Source organism: Poecile atricapillus, chromosome 3 (assembly GCF_030490865.1).
Source record: "Poecile atricapillus isolate bPoeAtr1 chromosome 3, bPoeAtr1.hap1, whole genome shotgun sequence".
NCBI classification, from domain to species: domain Eukaryota; kingdom Metazoa; phylum Chordata; class Aves; order Passeriformes; family Paridae; genus Poecile; species Poecile atricapillus.
The window spans coordinates 61,777,136-61,796,034 of record NC_081251.1 but is presented as its reverse complement, the minus strand read 5'-3'; the positions used below and the strand labels follow the sequence as shown (position 1 = coordinate 61,796,034).

Genomic DNA, 18,899 nt, shown 5'->3' with positions numbered 1-18,899 from the left:
AGAGTTTTATAGTCAGGAAACTAGGTTTAGGAACTATAAATTCCTATACTGAAGGTAAAAGCTTAAGAGAGTTAATCAAACAAGACAGAGGATACCAAAACCACACTAAAGCTGGAGGAGAAGGCAGCATATAAAACATCTTGAAGGGATCCATGACAACAGTCATCATTGAGATGAGTTACCTGCATTTCCCCAATCTATTCTACCACTGGGGTTTGCAGTGACTTTATGTTCAGTAACATTCCAGCCAAGCTGCATATAAATCCTGTCAGACTGACAATAAAATCTGTTTCCTGAACATCCTACCAAAGACAGGACAGACAAACAGCAGAAACAAAAACAGTTTAGTATATTTTACTGATAAAATTTTCAGACATCTGCTATGTCAAAGAATTGGGACAGAGGACCACACTGAAAATCAGTTTTGTACCTGTAATCCATTATTTTTTATGTTCACGGTTGTTTTATTTTTTCTGGCTTTTGTATTCAGAACAACTTTCATTTGTAATCAATGTGCTTTTCCAGTCACACATTTGTTTCTTCATTAGAAAGTCCTAGCAGAAGAGTTCAAGATGAGGAAATTCTTTTATTTTCTTAATTTTTTTTTTCATTTCAGTAACCAGTGATGAATCTTATAAAATCCCATTACAAGGCTGACTGCCATGCTACAGAAAACTAATTAGTTTACTCTGAAGAATTTGTCATGAGACAAATTATTAGGACCACTGACTCACTCTCATTTTTGCACATAACATCCTTGGAGCAGAGGCATAGGATAAAAGAAGTTACCACCAATGTTTTTGCAGCAGTGGTTTTTATATGGTTTTGTCAGTAAAGTAAATACTTAACAATGTTTTAGCATATTTGTCATTTAGCTGGTAATACTGCTAGACCAGCATTCAAATACATAGGAGAATGAAGTCCACATGAGCAGGTACAGGCGCTCTTCTGAAAGACCCCTCCCTTCCTCCTGCAGCTGAGTAAATATGAATTCAGATGCACCGAATAAAGACTCTAAACACTGACTAATAAGAGAAGAGGGGTGGCTCTAATTTTAAGTAGGTTTATGCACAGTTTTTTAACAAACATAAATATATCAGTTTGAATGTCATTTTTATCCTTTTTTCCAAAGGAAATGAGACTCCTTGATTCTGTGATGAAGTGGTGGTTGCCTCTCCCTGACTGTCCTCATCCTTCACTCGAAACCTGGCTTACACAACTCCTGAAGTTGTTGGCTTTTAGTCTTCAGTTGACAACGGGAGAAGAAATCTCCATTACATTAAAATATTGCTATTCCCTACAAAAATAGCGGCTGCAAAGAGCAGAAGGGCTTACGTTACTACTTCCACTATTAGAAATACTGCAGTGGAAACTTAGCATTCACCTGCTCTTTCTGACCTCTCAGCTACTCTGTAAGCACCCACATATCAGAAGAATAATTACTCCCCACATCAGCCACAATATGTGCTTTCTCCCATAACTACATTAACTCTACTGGTTAAGTAGAGGAGAAAGGAGAAGATCTGAAAACATGAAAAGAAGTTGAAGCTATACATGGAGAACTAGAGGAGATGAAAGTATTTAAATGAAGGAGAATTTGAGATTAGCAGGAACAAAGCAGTGAGGGAAAAGCCCGCACACATGCGTACCTTGGGGCAACCTGACCTGATGGGTTCTGATGCTCAAACCACAGAGTGATTTCACAGCCTGGCACCAGAGGGCTCAACAGCCAATGTGCACATACTGAGTTCTGGTACTGAAGTAAGAGAAAAAGGTTTGCTTTTCACCTGGACTGGGAAAAAGCAACACTGAAATAAATAAATTTTCTTCAGAACTGATCCAGAGAGGAAAGGGCTGTGCTACTTTGCTGCAAAGGTTATGTTTAAGACAATAAAGCTGTATTTATGGGTAAGTCCTTTAGGTATCTAAATCAGCATTAGATATCACTGCACATATTTAGGTTGGCCTCAGAGACCATTATTTTACACTTTACACAACTAAAGAATTCTATCTAAATTAGAGTTCTAAGGTTAATAAGCAGAGGTTAATGCTAAATATAAGCAAACACAAAGGCGTAACAGATGATTTACTATGTCACCCTTTTGCATCCATTCCAGATCAGGGTACTGGAAAAAAAAAATGATAATACATGGTATCATCATTAAATACAATTAATATATCTACACCATTTTTCTTCACTTTTAGATTTCAAAGCTATTAAAAAGTTTCATTACTAACAGCAGAAATCAGAATGGAGTCATCGCTGTTCTGCAGAAAATGACACAGAATTACATTCAGCTGGGCTCTGAAGTACCAGCAAAGACCTATGAAGCATGCTGTGCCTGAGCAGCTCACAGACCACATGCTGGCATTTACTTGGCAAATTACATGACTGAGGTTACTGCATTGCCAAATGATTGTACATTAGAAAATTATGACAGCAAGGATGGAACAATCTCATAGTTACGATACTGGACTTGGAATATTTTTGTCCAGCTCTTGGTTCTGCTACAACATTAAGCAAGTTATTCAGTTTTTTTTCTCCTCAGTCACTTATCCATAAAAAATTGGAATTTTCTTTTCCTGTCTGTCTCTTCATGGCCCAGTGAGTTTGTGAAACAGACTTTCTCCTTTCATATTTCCACAATACATACCTCAGTGGACCTTAGGTGCAGTCTTGCATGTCTACCTTAATGCAAACAACCATTGTTTATAGCACAGTTTTATCTATATTGTGTTTTAGGATGGATTTGGGACATTTTGCAACCTATTCCACATTGCAGGCCTGCAGCAATGAGCTGATGTGGGACAAACATGTCAGCAAAGCATGGAGAACACTTTACAAATGCCTCCTACCTGCACAGGTGTCTCCAGAGTGTAGATATGTTCCCCACGCACGTTGTAGAACTTGACAAGTGCGCTTTTCAGCAGGGAACCATTGCTGAGGTCAACCAGCTGGTTCTGCTTCTCCATGCCTGCTACTGCAAGCAGGTCTCCTTGTGTACACCACTGCACCACCACATCTGAAATCACAAAGGTGGTTTGCAATAACCACTGAATAGAAACAACAGGAACAGCATTTCCAGATGCTGCAAAGTGACTTGAACAGATAAAACGTACTCTCAAAAGTTACTTAAGTACTTAGAAACCTATATCCTATCATTGAAATAGTAGAAAATATGCCACAGATGCACTTTTGAGAATGACTCTTTAATTGTAAATTGGAAAAAAATGTGTAAAAAGCATTATTTTCTCTCTGTGGTGAGTCTAGAATGCAATCCGTAGTTGCTCCTAAACACCTAAGGACAAGAATTTACTAGAGATGTTGAAACTGATGTGGAAGACCCTACATACAGCTTTGGGGTAAATAAGTGGAATCAAGTTAATATGCAGATAAATAATCTTACTAAGAGAGCAGCGAAGAGTGTTTGTCTGGAAAGGCCTATAGTGCAAAAAAGCAGAGTATCTGGCAATGCCTCATGTTCGTGTCAATGTAACTTATTCTAGTTATTCAAACTAGAGTTACAACACTATAACATGAAACTAAAAGTACCTGGATCCTTGCCCCTAAATACATATGGTCTCCATGTTTTCTTTTGCTACTATCATACAAAGATAGTGAGGGCTCTGGAGAATCTCTCTGACGAGGAGAGACTGGGCTTCTCTTTTATGAGGGAGCTGGGCTTTTTTGGTCTAGAGCAGCCCAAGAGTGGATCTCATTATTATCACAAAGATTTGTGTCGATAAGGTGATGCCAGACTCTTTTCAGTGGTGCCCAGTGGCAGGACGAGGAGCAATGGCCATGAAGTAAAGCACAAGAAGTTCTACCTCAACATGAGGAAGAATTTCTTTACACCAAGGGCAGCAGAAGAAGAGGCTTCCCAGGGAGGTTAGGGAATCTCCCTCTCTAGAGACATCCAAAACCCACAAGACAAGTCCCTGTGTAACCTGTTCTAGAGGACCCTGCCTTGGCAGGGGAGTTGGACTGGCTGATCCCTAGAGGTGCCTTCCAATCCTAATGATTCCGTGATTCTGACTTGTGAAAATCTACTCAGCTGCTTAGCAGGGCTTTGCTGGAATCACAGAGGGAGAGCTCAGACTCTCATATACACAGATATGAATACACATATCAGTTACTTCTGTTACAGCCACCTCATGATGAGGGACACCCACAGCTTAATTTGGGGATGCTTATTTCAAACCCGTATATCCTCTAGTTCTTTGTCACACTTCAAGAGTAACTCTAAAACAGTATTTTGCATTTCTGCTCATGTTTCAAAGGCAGATTTGCATGTTCAAGGAGCACTGAGCTAGTCTTTAAATCTTTTTACTCTTAAACCAGAGGCAAAAGGCTGCTATTTTGTGCTGAGACAGAGTGAAGGTAAAGACAAAACTTTTGTGCTCTGGGATGCTCAATCTGCCAAGAACCTTTTGAAGACAGTTGTGGGCGAGAAGCTGTCTTCAAATGAAGAAGCAGGAGAGAAATGAGAGTTGGCAGGAAGGATCTCAAAATTGTTTCAAGTTGTCAACTTGTCATTTTCAGGGACTTTTATGTGCAATTTAAAATGGTTTTGTATTATTTCAACTTTCTAATATTTCTCATGGGAATTATCCTCTGGTACGTATCAGAGGGAAGCCACATGTTCCTCAAGGTAATTTTTCCACAGCTAGGCATTGTATGCCTCTTGTTTTATCTTAGTTTTCAGCCCTCTAAGTAACCTACAATGGGATTTAATTCATGTTTCTCTGAGAGGAAACAGATAGGCAGGTTAGAAATAAACAAGGCAAGCTCCACTTTTGATAACTGGATAACTATGGAACTACCATAATGAAAAAACTGTCTCCTTTGGATCAATGTCTTCAGGCAAAACTTTCAGCTGATCCCCATGACAAGAGGAAGAGGAGTCATTACTTTGTCCAGTAGTTTTTTCTCTAGAAGTCCTAGAATTAGACTGCTGCAAAGGCAGCAAGAAGAGTGGATGTGGGCTGCAGCAGCCCCCCAGGAGAGTGTGGCTCTACTGATATGCTTGCACTGCCAACAGGATCTTCAATGACTATTGGACTTTTACACAAAACGACTGATAAATAGGTTCTCAGCTCCAGCAGAGAGATTAAAAATAAAATGGAAGTTTCATCTAGAGTAATGGTCTACAAGTGAATCAGTGGATCAGTCACACCTCAAAACTACTTTCCAGCCACCACAAGCATGTGCATCAGCAAACCTTGAACACAGAGCAGTACAAATGTGCAACAGCTCTGCAAGCAGTAGTTGTGGCTAACTACTAAAATTAGTAGATGTAGCTCAGCAGCTCTGCAGGTAGCAGTGCACTGAGAATTACAGAGTTAAAAAGCACAAAAAAATAAAGGATACATCTGAACAGTTCAGGAGCTCCACTAGGACTGACAAAACTACCAGGACTGTCTCAAAAAACTGATTGGAAAAACTTGGAAAAATTGATTGGAAAAACTTTTATTTGGGTAATCAAATTATCAAGGTTTTGCCTCTGTCAATTTAACAGAAATATTTCTGGTAAAATGACAGCTCTGCAAAAGTAGTAGAATATATATATATTCTATATATATTAAAAATATATTGTTACTGCTTGAAATAATTTCATAGTTCCCTACTTTAAAAATACATTGAGTAGCCTGCAGCAGCCTCTAAATGCCAGGATATCTGCTGCAGAGACCACAGAGCAATACTTTGAGATTTTAAACACAAACACATGAACAAGGAATACTGAAGATCATACTTGGTGGTTTTGCACATTCTTGCCTGTGATAAAATCCAGTAAAATTCAGAGTCACTTGAAAAAAAATATGAATATACAGGAAGCATGAACATCTATATAAAACCAGACATAAAATACTTTCCACTGTACTTAAAACAGTGATATCCCAATAGTCTCTCTCACACACATTCCCAATCCAGTAGGATGCTGCATGTTTTTTGCCTACTGATAAATAAATGCAGTCTAGTTTATAATTAATAAAAATATTCCTACCTATCTAGCACATTAATATTTTATTACAGGAGAGTGATATACTTAAGGGATTTTTTTTGCACTAGTGAAAGTCAATGGGGAAAGAAAAACAGGATAGACATCCTCAGCAAGATAGAGCGCTGCAACTCTAAAAAGAGAATAAGATGGGGTTTGTTTCTCCTATGATTCCTAGTTGAAAACTAGACTAGATGACAACTCAAGACTGCTCAGTACTCTAATTACTCTAATATTGTAGAAATGCTGAGCAGACCCATTGGTGATTACCACAAGAGCTTCTTTAAGTTGGCTCCAGTTTTCCACACTTTTGATATCCTTTGAGCTGAAGTTTTCTGGATTGTAGGGTTGTCTCACAATGCTGCATTTTGCCACTCACACATTTCTTGTGTTGGCACGGATGAAGAAAGGAATGGAAAAGAAATCTCAATGGGGATTGTTTTTACCTCCTAAGACTACTGCACATAACAGATCACCCAAAAATGGTAGGGCTGGCATTAGGACAACTTTTCACCAAAAACATCCCACTATTTTAGAACAGTTAAGAGTTTGCTCCAACAGCCCAATTCTCTTTTCATCTAATTTAAAACTAATTTACCTGTGGAGATGAAAAAGCTTCAGAGGAACCTATATTTAAGTATCTGCCTATGTGCTGTATTGAATTAAAATGTCTCTGCAGGCAAAGCACAGTAAATTGCACTGAGAGTTCTGGCAAAGTAAAGGACATTTTTAATAGGTAAGAACAGTAAAAATTTCAATGTAAGTGTAAGATTTTACACGGAATACTGATTGTACAAACATTCATGCACACAGCAAAATCAAATGCATAGTAATTAATCACTAGACTTTTTCCTCTCTCAAAATAACTTGCCTCTTGACAATTAATAATTCTAGCAAGTTTTCAATAATTGTGAGAACCAAAGCAGCATTGCAATTTATACCAGGTTACCAAAAGCATGGAAGACCTTGGGAATTAGACATGCAAAGAAAGTGTTACGTAGCAGAGACATTCAGAAAAAGAAGCATAAGAATATTAATGCATTCTGCTGGAAAACTGCAAAACAGATCAACTGCCCTACAGAACTGCCACAAAAACACGATCTCAAAAATACTGTGAAACATTTTTTCAAACACAAAAACTCCATCAGCCAAGAGCTGCTCTTTCTCCAGCAGGTGTCACTGCTGGAAACAGCATTAACAGCACCGAGGGCTCCTGGGTTAAGGAGCTAGAGACACAAAAATGTAACCTATTCACACATCATCAAAAAGACAAGAAAAACAGGACAAAAGAGAGGGAGAAATGGCTTCTTTTTTGTACCTTTCAACCCTGAGCGGATGATAGTAGGAGACAAGTCATCGTAATTGTTCATTAAACTGATGTCTCCTGACGTGAAGCTGACAGTAAGTAGTGGCTTGGTGTTCTGTACCGGGACTGGATACGCAGCTGGTCCATCTGCAAAACAAGGCTCTGAGTGAGCAAAAGGTAAACAACCAAAAATAATCACATCCAGGTGAAACACACTGTACTTCAGCCTACCACCATCAGGAGTTGTTCCAAGCCTCTCTACCTGCTTATTGCTGCAACATCTGTGGGCACAAGCAAAGCAGGTTTAGCTAGTTAAGCTGCTCTGTTTCTGTGAAACCTCAGTGCTTTTACTTTGTCAATTTTTGCTGCAGCATATTCACAGCGGTGTTTTTCAGTCCTTCTCCATTCCCAGCTTCCCAGAATGACAAAAAAATTGAAAACCAGTGCCTTAGAAGGCTTTCTCAGAACGCCAGTTGAAAACCAGCATGATGAACAATATAATGACATTGAAAGCTGTTTGTTCTATATGCTTTTTGCTTGGGCAGGTGCCGGGGACTCCTCCTGAAGTCACAAAGAGACATTTTAAGAACTTCTAAGAGAACACACTGACCTTTCACGAATTACTGCATTCTAAATGTCTAGGCAGCAGCATGAAAAGATACCTGCCATTCTGCATAACAGGATCCAGTGCACCCAAAAGTAGAGGTGAGCCCAAATGGAAAACTTGGATTTAAAAAACATTTCTGCAGAGTCTCTGGTCCTCTTAGCTTGTTTTTCAGCAATTCACTAAAATTCCTTTGTTAAATACTTTACGACCAATATTGCCATCTGTAGCTTTTGCTGTTTAACTCCTTCTGTTCACAGTTTCTGAGAGAAGAGATGCCACTGGTCCCTGATTAAGTGCCTCTCAACGCCCAGACATCTTTCCAGTCAACAGAAACGGCAGAACCAGTTAAGAATAGTATTGCTTCCTGAACTTGTAAAAAAGCTGATGAGAAAGCATTTTGGAGGAAGATGTCTAGTAAGTAGCACCTCTGTGTGTATATAATTTAATAAGAAAATCCCAAAAAACTTCTAGTCCTTCCTACACATCTGTGTGAGTCAAAAGCTTGTCACCTTTGAAAGGTTTATGCTGCATCTGCTCTAAAGAAAACACATCATGTTTGGGTAATCATTAAAATAGGCTTGTAGGCTTGTAATGAGTCCACCCACCCCCTGACTGACTCAGAAAAAGCTAACACATTTGGATCATTTAAGTTCTCATCTGTGTACTCTGCAATTTCACCATCCTCCATCTGGAACCTCAGTATTTTTAAAAAAGCACAACAAAAACCAAGAAAAAGTACAATTTATTATTGTTGTCTGTCTTGCTTTAGGAGCTTGCTAGGTTGAAGTTTGTTTCTTTCCTTCTAAGGTAAGAAATCTTCCCTAGTACCAGGAGTGAGGCATGAAAGCCAAAATAAAATTCAGTTTTAAAATATGCTAACATTTTACCAGGTGATCAGATTATCTTCTTTCAATATTTGTTAATACATAATCTTATTATATAGACACATATGCTGGAAAAGGTAGATTTTTTTTGGTCTGAATCAAAATTAGAGTTAAAACTGGGAAAGTCCCCAATTCAGAGGTTCAGATGCAAGATTCAAATTCAGAATTATTTTTTAATAATTTTATATGTATTTAAAATTTTCACTGTAAAGTCACTCTTTTATAAACTTAGCTCTTAATTTAGTTCAGGTTTTATACACTGAAACACAGGAAAAGCTTACCTAGAGCTTATAAACTGATCAATCACATCAACAGGAAGTATTCTCATTACTTGAATGAGAAGAGTGGGACTGTCTGTGCATGGACATCTAAGCCTCATAAATCTTTGCTACTGATGATTTCCAAGCACTTCAAAACCAAAATATTTCAACAAACAAGTTGTATTGAGATTTAAGGAGAGGGAAGGATTTATTCCTGACTCTCAAACCGGCAATGTACTCTGAAGCATGTGAATTAATAACTCCAGCCAGCTCCAGTCACCCCGCTTCCACCCTGTGTAATTGCAGGAAATATCTTCATTTCTGAGCCTTCTACGGTATTTATGGAACTCTTTATGTCAGGACTATGAAGGATGGGACTGTAACAATGGGCATTACAGAAATCCTATGAAACAGAGATAAAACTAAATATATAGTACTTTACACCATGTCTAGTACTTCTGTCTTTTCAGATGAATCTATGTAATAGTGCATTCATTTCTGTGGCTGCGCTCTACCTCCATACACATGAACCACTGCAATACCTCATATGTGCTTATCAGAAAACCTGACACATCCCTGTTTTTCACTCACCCTCACTGAAAACCTACCGAGATTTGTGTTGTTATCTCATTTGTGCAAATGGAGGCAGAGCAGCATAGGTGAGGTATGACCTGCAGCAAGGCTGGTGGCAGAGCTGGGAACAAACTCACTCTCCCATGCCAGCCCTTGGCACCATGAGAGCTGGAAACTGTGGCCATCCTGCTGGTTTTGTAGGGCATGACAACGGCATGGCATTTGAGATGTCTTCATGAGCATGTGCAAAGCTGAAATAGACGGATGTGCACATAACCCTACCTTGTGGTGGGGAATAGTCGTCGGAGTCTGTGTCACTCTCGCTGCTGTCCTCCACCAGGAAGCTGGGGTAGTTCCAGGACATGTTGAGGATGCCATCTGACTCATGAAGGAGCACATGGGCCAGCATTCGGCCATGGCAGTCCATGACGATAACCTGTCCATCAGCAGTGCCAAACAGAACCTGAAAGTAACACAACAGCCCTCAGTCCCACCAAATGTAAGCCATGGGGTCCTCCTTCATATGCATCGTGTAATTAACTAGCTGCCTGGGAAATTCACTGAAAGCAAAGCAATCCTGGATGCAAAAGGATGCCAGAATAGGACACTGCAATCAAAGATGAATGTAAAAATGAAGTTAAAGCAGCAGAGTCTACAGGTAAGCTTGTAAATCTGTGAGCAAGTAATGTTTCATGGTGGATGCATTTCATTGACTTTAATATGAGACATTACACTGTATTTGAACTTGATCATTACTGCAATTAAAGTGAGCTGGCAGAAAGGCTACCACAGATTCTTTAGTAATCTTGGATAATACAAAAACTCCTAAACCTGGTGGCAGAAATGGAGGTGTGCATCAGTCCCAACAGTATCAAAAGAAAAGCCACAGCTGACAAAAGTGAGGTCCTAGCAGAGATTTTAAATGGCTTATGAGAAGTAGAAAGCTGAATAGAGAAGGACAGTTGAAGAGCTAGACAAGATGGGAGAATGCCTTTCAAAAAAAAAAAAAAAGGAGGCAAAAGCAGTATGATCAGTCACCTGGAAGGAGATTATCATAGGCCAAAGGGAAAGCAATGTGTTGCACATCCAGGAAGAGATGAGAAGAGCTTCCACCCACCATTTCTAACACAAAATGGATAATCCAAGATTTTTCTTGCCCTTAAGCAACTCCATAGCCAATCACACAGAGTGAAGTCAGGCTGACTGGAACCTGCAATTTCTTTTTAAATAAATTCTTCTTGAGGATTTAAGAAAGTTAAGATCCTGCATATTTGATGAATTTTAGGAAAAAAATCAGGAAATAAGGACTAATAAATCCTAAAGCAATAAATGCATTAGCCAAGGCTGTTGCTGCTATCACGTAATTCTGTATGAGGCAAATACTTTAAAGCAAGTTTAAAAGCACCCATCAACTTGAAAACTAGCCAGCATTAAAAATGAAGCTAAAAGGAAGGTCAAATCGTACGCTTGCTCTTCAGTCTGCCACCTCTTTCCAGTACTTGTAAATTAAAGGTTCTAACAGCTATATGCCTAGATCAGAAATTCACCTAGTCTTGTAACTTACATTTAAGAGTGGTCAAGTGTTTAGAGAAGAGTAAAAGAACAGGATGCACTGAGCAGGCATTTCCCCTGCATACTCCTGTAGCTTTCAACAAAAAAACCCAAGCCCTCTTCTCTGATAACTGATAGTTTCATTTGGCAACCTTTAGCTCTTTACACTGAAAGAAACACAAATAATTGTTCCCTACTTACATTCTTAACATTGGTCACAATTTTACAGACCTCTATTATCTACTTCCCTAGTAATCTCTTTCCCAAGCTGAAGAATCATAGCCTATTTAGGATCTTCATGTATAGCTGTTTTTCAAAGCCTGCAATCACCCTTGGTGACCTCTGCTGTCAGAGGTCTTCTTTTCCATCTTCCTACTGAGAGGCTGTATCAGATCTGCAGCATTCAGTGTGTGTATTGTATCAGACTTGTACAACAGCAGTCTCCTAGGAAGCAATTGTCATTATTTGAAAGTTTCAGAAAGGAAGTGTGGATTCTTAAGTCTTAGTCAAAAAAAAACCCAAAACAACCAAAACAAAACAAAAATACTACAATTCTTTTTATGATCAACTTAATGAAGGTTGTAAACTAGAATGGCAATTTAAAAGAACTCCTATAAATTCATTAAAATCTTAAGAAAAACAGTGGAGTTGCTGCCCATTATTAAAAATATTGAAAAAAACCAGTATCTGGCTGCCTTAACCATAATCATTACATGTTACAAATATTTTGTGTTAAATAGTTGCTGGGTTAAAACAGCAGGTGAAATTTACTACAAGGCTCAGAATACTGTTCTTAAATGTAAAAGCAAGAACTCAACCTTTGTTCATCTCACATTATCCTCCCTTTTGATCCCTTTTTCTATTCTTCTTCCACTTGTATCATCACATCTCATTTCACACTGTTCATTATTTCCGCTGTTTTCACATGCACAGCCACTTTCACTATTCACTTTCAAAACACAGCCACTCTCTTTCCGATCTCAAGAAAACAAACTTCTACAAAGGTAAAATCCTACCAATTGTCACTGCTAGCTTCTCACACCACTCTCAGTCTACTATAGATTAGTTTTTAACTAGTCTCCTAAAAGTTCTATAATTGTAAATACCTAAACAGAGGAGGTGAACCTCTATTGTTTCTGAAAATAGCAGTGCAAGAGTCTGCCTCCTAAAACCCGGCAGAAACATTTTATAATTGGGTAGGAATAGAAACTTTGCACTCACCACTCAACAGGTTCAATCTCATCTCAATCTAAAGCTAATTCTTTTGAGTAGCACTGCCCTCAAATAATTTAAAATTATTAAGTACTCTAATTTCCAATTCAGAACAGCTGTATGTCAGCATCTGGATTCTTGCACTGGAACTTGAGAGAGCTCTTTAGCAAACTAGAAATATCAGAGGGCACACTTCATCTCTTCAGCCAGGCTGTAGGTTTCAAGGAGCAGCTTTAAGTTTCAGGGTTATTGTAGCAATACAACCTTTAAGATGAAAGCATTTATCAGCCTGATAGTCCTGCTGGCTGAACTCCTGCTGAAAGCTGTAAAAATGTCTAATGGTGTTATCATCCATAACATTACTTAGGTTATAAATGCCACGCTCAAGCTACTTATGTCAGATGAATAAAACTCTCTTGACCTTCAGACAAAGGGTTGAGCCACAGGATATCCCAGAGAAATTAAGAGAACAGAGAAATTAAGAAGCTACATTTTAGATACTTAAAATTAGTTTGTGGGGGTTTTTTTGGGTTTTTTTTTTTGTGTTTGCAGATCTAGGAGGTCAGACAGAATGTTGAAAAAAGGTAACAAGTTTTAGTGGTTTGTTAATCCTTGAACACAAAAGTTAAGTGATAATAAGAGTAATTTAAAAACCTCCCAAGTACTTATTTTGAAGTGGTTCTTTGGCCCCTTGCTCTGTTCTTCTCTTGACTCCTCTCCTTTCATACTGCTTATTATTACAACCGATCTTATATGTATTACCACTTGCAGAATTGCATTTGCAGAATATGGAAAATCTGATAACCAAATGCCTAAAACCACCCAATACATTCCGAGTGTGAGTCAGTACCACAACATAAATACCGTATGTCTTTACAAAGTATCAAAACACCACAAAGCCTACACTACAGTGAAGCTGTAGATGATTAAAAGTCATACAAATGCAGGGCTCCTGTAGTGCCCAGATGTTGTGTGTTTTGAAGGGGAAACTGATAAACAGCACTGGGATAGCACACCAAGTTTTCCAAGTGTACCAAGAGTTGAAAGGTGGGTTCAGTTCTGAAACATGAGTGTCTCAGTTCTCCATGAAACCCAAGCTTGGGTGATTCCTATCTATTATAACAAATCTGAATACCTGAAAAACGCCCTTCGCTGGAACACGCTGATCTCTTTAGTCTATGTGCTAACTTGAGTTTCACAACCTAGTTTTAATAAATTAACAGGTTTTTCAACTAAAGATTTTTGAACTATCATCCATTAAACTTAGAAACAGTTCAAGATTGCAACTGGCTTAAATGCCCAAGTTATCAAATACACTTCAACTAATGGTCTGAAATACACCAATTTCTAAAAGACATATGGTAAGCAAAAGATGGGGTATTTTGTTCTGAAGTATTCCTCTTCGGAAGACATGAATATTACAACAGCGAAGAAGCTAAAAATTCAGCTCAAGAGGAACAGCTTGGATGTGCTGGGTGACTTTGCTACGTATGGACGCATTGTGCTGAACTCCACAGTTCCTGTAAGCTCTGTTGTGATGCTGCAATGCTCTGGACCAGACACAGGACCAGCAGAAAGTGGTTTGGCAGCACTGAGATCCACAAAGCTACAATGGAGTGACTAAAGACCTGGTACATTGAAGGTCCAGCCCAGGAGGCACACTATTTTGTAAAAGTATAGTTTTCTAAGAGCGGTGCTTTCTTTGCACATAACACATTTTGTTGCTATTTCATTTGGTTTAATGTAAGTAAATTGAACTCATCAATGTGAAGAACACTAAAGCTTTACGATAATTGGAATACATAGGAGGAGTCGAAGGCAGAATTATTTCCAATCTCAGGTATTGGTTGTACAAACTGAACAGTCAATACTGTTACAGAAAGGTATCAATAAAACAAGATGCCTCTCTTCATGACATTTAGTACTAACACTGAAGGTTTCTAATGTTGCTGGTTAAACAAAACTCCCAGGAAATCTAATCAATACATTTTCAGAACAGGGGCTGTCATTCTGCGTCCGGGAAACGACCGAACCTTAGACTGAAGTTAAAGTTGAAGCATTAGAAGTTGGATCTGCTATAGCTACTGAAAGAAATATAAAGCCATTGGAGGCTACTTTAGGGTAGTACTTCTAAAGTGAAATATTCCAGTATCGTGATGCTGGAACACTAAAAAAGGAACACGTGTCTGTTTTACTCCTCCTGGCTCAGGGATTTTTAACAGATCCTCTCTGGCTTCTTACAAAGAACCTACATCTGACAACTCACGAACGCGAAACAACTCATAGACTCCATTAATTAAAACAGCATTGAAAATGAATCTAGCAAATTTGATACTAGTACAATCTGGTTCTTAAAACCCCACATTTTCGCATACAGACAGAACTTGCCTTGTAGGACTATGTGAGGTGCATGAACAGATTGCATCTAAATTCCTGGACACACTGAAACATTCTGAAAATTAACGTAATCTGTCATGAAATCTTAAGTGCTCTAATCTTCCCTAAAATGTGGCTAAGCTGTCAGTAACTCCTCTTAGCAATCTCTCAAGTTACAGATCTTCCTTCTCCCACAGGACAGGTAGCGGATTTTGGTTTTTAACATTCTCCAGGGTTGTACTTCCAAAGTTTGAAGGATTCCTCTTCCTACCTACTTGGCAAACCTTGCCCTTTCAGTATTTTGTTTTACTCTCTGCCCTTGTGGGTGTGTTTGGCACACACACCTCCTGAAATCTTGGTGCCATCATACCAGGCTGTACCAATGCTGCCACTTAACAGCTTGCCCTGCACAGCTCTGCATTCGCAGCTGCCTCGTTCTGTGTTTTGCTTCACTGACCATCACATTCTCAAAATTTTGACCTGTCTTTATACTTTCTTCTTCAGTATCCTCCACCACCTTCCCCCACAGGAAAAAAAAGGCACCTCAGAAAGTACACTTTGCAAAAATGCTAATAAGGTCAACTGTTTGCACTGTCAGAAGATGCTGAGCAGTTCAAGGAAGCTGAATTAGTTCTGTTTGCTTTGATTTAGCCACCTGGACAAACATTAGTATTTATGATAGGAACTGCCTTCAAAGTTGTCACTGTTATACTGCCATCATACTAATAGAGATAAATCTACTTTCCTGATTCAAAATTAACTGAACTATAAAGTGATAAATAAACAAAACTATGGACCAACCTTCTACTTATGCAGGTAGGCTTAGTAATAAAGGAAGTATGGAGAAAATTATTGTCTTTGTTTTCATTCATTAGCCTAACAAAAGCATGTCAGTCTTGCCAAGGCTTAACTACAAAATTCTGCAGTCCATTTAGATGCAGTATTAGCATTTTGCATTCCTTGGGCTTCTTTTGTTTACTGTTTCTCCATCACATAGCAGGAGACAGTGCAGCAAACTCCTCTTAGGATACATTAGAAACTGAAAGTTCATTTTTTCTCAGTGTCATATTTCTGGCTTTCCTTTTTTTACCTCAAAATACAGAGAGAAATAAAGAAAAGCAGAGTGAGGGAGACAGGTAGTCTCCTGCTGAATACTTTTTATTTCCATTAAAAATTCAGCCACTGTAAAATGATTTCTTGAACTGACACAAAAAGAGACATCACTAAAATTCACACACAAGCTCAGGGGGAGAGCACTAGATTTTTCTTGACTGACTTTATGTCCAAAAATCTTAGAACACTCTTTGGACATGAAGAGTTACCAGCCCCACACACGGCTGGTACAGCTCAGGATCATTCAGCTAGCTGCATATATAAATATACACATAGTGGTGAAATTCTCATTTGAGGCCATTAATCCTTTCAAAAGCATCACTGCCTTAGTCACCTACTTTTGGGTTTGTTCATTCTCTCTTCTACAAAGTCCATAGGATCTAGATAACTATTACAAAGCCATCCAAGGAGAAGGCAAAGTAAAACCATCAGAGATCTTGATGGCAAATCTGCTTAATAAATATTGAAATACTAAAAACTGGGGATTCAAACTGCACTGGCTTTATTTCTCTCTAAAATAGCATAATAATACTATTATTATATATATTAGTATAATATATAATAGTATAATATAGCTGAATGACTGTAAATGAACTACAGTCTTGCATGCCACTTCAGGAGTCAGAAACACTAGTCTTAAAACTATGATCTGAAGCTATCAACTACTCTAGACATGTGGGGACAGAAGCAATTGTCCAGGCAAAGATCTTACATGAAATATTATATGACAGATGTTAATTCGTCCTGGCAAATTGCAGGAAGACTAATTATTATACATACTTGTAATTACACCTGGACTAATTCTGACTTGTGTATTCCAGGCACACACATTTCTATATTCCTTCTTGACTCTCAAGACATTTTTCAAGAAAGCATCCTACAGCAATTAGATTTTTAAGTGAAGAGTTGCCCTCCTATATAGTGTTCACTGTATTAATGATATGCCTCAGCTTACTTAAAATGTGAAAAAAAATCACACTTGAAGCAGCATGCAAAATGAATAAAAGTCCAACAGCTTCTACAGAACATCTTCTGTGGCAAACAACTTGGACAGGACTCCAAGCTTGAACCACTGAACTCCCAGAGCAGAAGTACTCTGGAATATTCTTTGAGCAGTGCTGTTTTCTGATGTCCCACACAACTGCCAGGAAAATCTGTCTCTGAAAACACATATTCTTCACAAATATGCAATTATTCGTAGCAACTAAAACAACATCTGGTGGGAAAACACAATTAGTTTTACCAACAACCACCCAATCAGGAGAAGAAGTCAACTGATATGTTTGGCAGTCTCCTGCATTATTCCCAAGTCAGGTTTTAGTTATTTCCTGAAAAATACGTTGACTGCTGAAGCTAAAATCTCATTCAGAGCTTTAGAAGTCTGAGAGTTTCTGCTGGGGTTTCATGGTTTTCTTTCCTAATTGGAAATAGTATTACTTAGAAACAAGGACAGCACTCTCGTTTTCTCAAGTGAAAATGCAATACAAAGCAGTTTAGAAGTAATGTCCTTGCTGCTTTGAATTTCATACATAGAATCAAGAAGCCCCTGAGTTAAGCTATACACTAATGGAAGTTAGTCCCTCAGCTTCTGCCCTCTCCTTCTAAGTCTTGGATGCTGGCAGAGAGCAGTAACTCAATGTGGTCAGGAAATACGTGGAATGGGTGAGGTCAAGTGTAACTGAGTCAACACAGAGCCAGGCTGAGTAATAAACTGTTACCGAATGAGGCACTGAAGAAGAATGGCTATTCTCTTAAAAAGCAAGGAAAGCAAGGAAGGATTAATTCCTTCTCAGCTTGCCAACAATCCCTCAACATCTGAACACTGACAAGAAACTGGCTCCTGGACAGAGAACAGAGAGCTCAAGTTGAACCCATGCAGGATGAAACACTGACAGGAAAGGTTCTGGAAAATAAGGAGATATTGCTCCCGCTTTCCACTGGTATACTATCTCTTTTTGTCAAATCAATGGAAAGATTATGTGATATCACTTTCCAAAACTATCACCTTTCCTCTGCCATTTACTATGAAACCTGGTCTTGCTTTCCCAGACAAAACCTAGTGCAGAAATCCACAAATATCATACTCAAGATTCAATCACTCTAATCCTTGTTTTCTGCACCGAGGTTTCAGACTATTCACAGGCTTGAAGACATCTGACCCAAGTTCAAGACTCCATTTGGCTCCTCATCTTCTTACTAAGCTTCCAAAAAATTGATGGATTAAGTAGCAGTGATGATAAAGTTCAAATCAATCACACTGGCAGCTATATTTCTTTTGAGCTGAAAAGACCTCAAAGCTCTAGATGAACCAAAGGGTTCCTGGGGCCAAGTACTCTCAGCCAAGTGGCTTTGGCAGTGGAATAATGGACTCTTCCTAAAAAATGCTGTAAAACATTCACAGTTTGGAGAGTTTTCCCTCTGTAAGAATTACACTTCCACTCACATGCCCTCTCCTGAGCAGTTCAAAATCTGAACAAACAAAGCAATTTTCCTACCCTATATATGACTTCTGAAGAGAGCACCTTCCTGCAGAAGGAAGAATTTTTTCCCTACACTGCCTAAAACACAGCATAAGTGCATGCTGCTCCTTGCAGAGGTGCACTGCAAAACCTCATTCTTACCATCTGCCCTGGGGCTGAAGCATAGCACAGAGCTCTTCAAAACCACAAGTTCAAGTAAACACTCCCTGTCTCAAAGAACTAAAGACTTCAGGCTATATAAGCAAAATCTTTCTGTAAAAGTGCCAGCAAGGTGAGAGGAGAGGAAAGCAACTTCTTTCTTCCTGACACCTCCCACACAGAGACTGGTCTTGTTTCTATTTGCACTCATCTTTACTTTGCTGACTCAAACATTGATGCTTCAAAAATGTAAAACAGCACTGGGAATAAAAATGCTAAGTGGACACATTAACTGAATAGCACAAGTTTTCATCTCTCCCTCCATCTCTGGCTTCTCACTGCCATCAACATCCTTCTTTCCTGAGGGAGGCAAAGATGTGGTAGAATGTGCAGCATTTAA

General features: G+C 38.8%; 1 protein-coding gene across 4 annotated transcripts in view; it reads right to left on the bottom strand.

Moving 5' to 3' along the window:
• TULP4 (TUB like protein 4) overlaps positions 1-18,899 on the bottom strand; it is a 150,127-nt gene that overhangs the window by 27,867 nt on the left and 103,361 nt on the right. For all 4 annotated transcript variants that reach the window (XM_058834686.1, XM_058834687.1, XM_058834685.1 and 1 more), the window contains 3 exons: positions 9,912-10,092; positions 7,318-7,452; positions 2,857-3,023 (listed from right to left, as the gene is read on the bottom strand). In XM_058834686.1, coding sequence (XP_058690669.1) covers positions 2,857-3,023; positions 7,318-7,452; positions 9,912-10,092 — 483 coding nt within the window. The remainder of the gene's footprint in view (positions 1-2,856; positions 3,024-7,317; positions 7,453-9,911; positions 10,093-18,899) is intronic.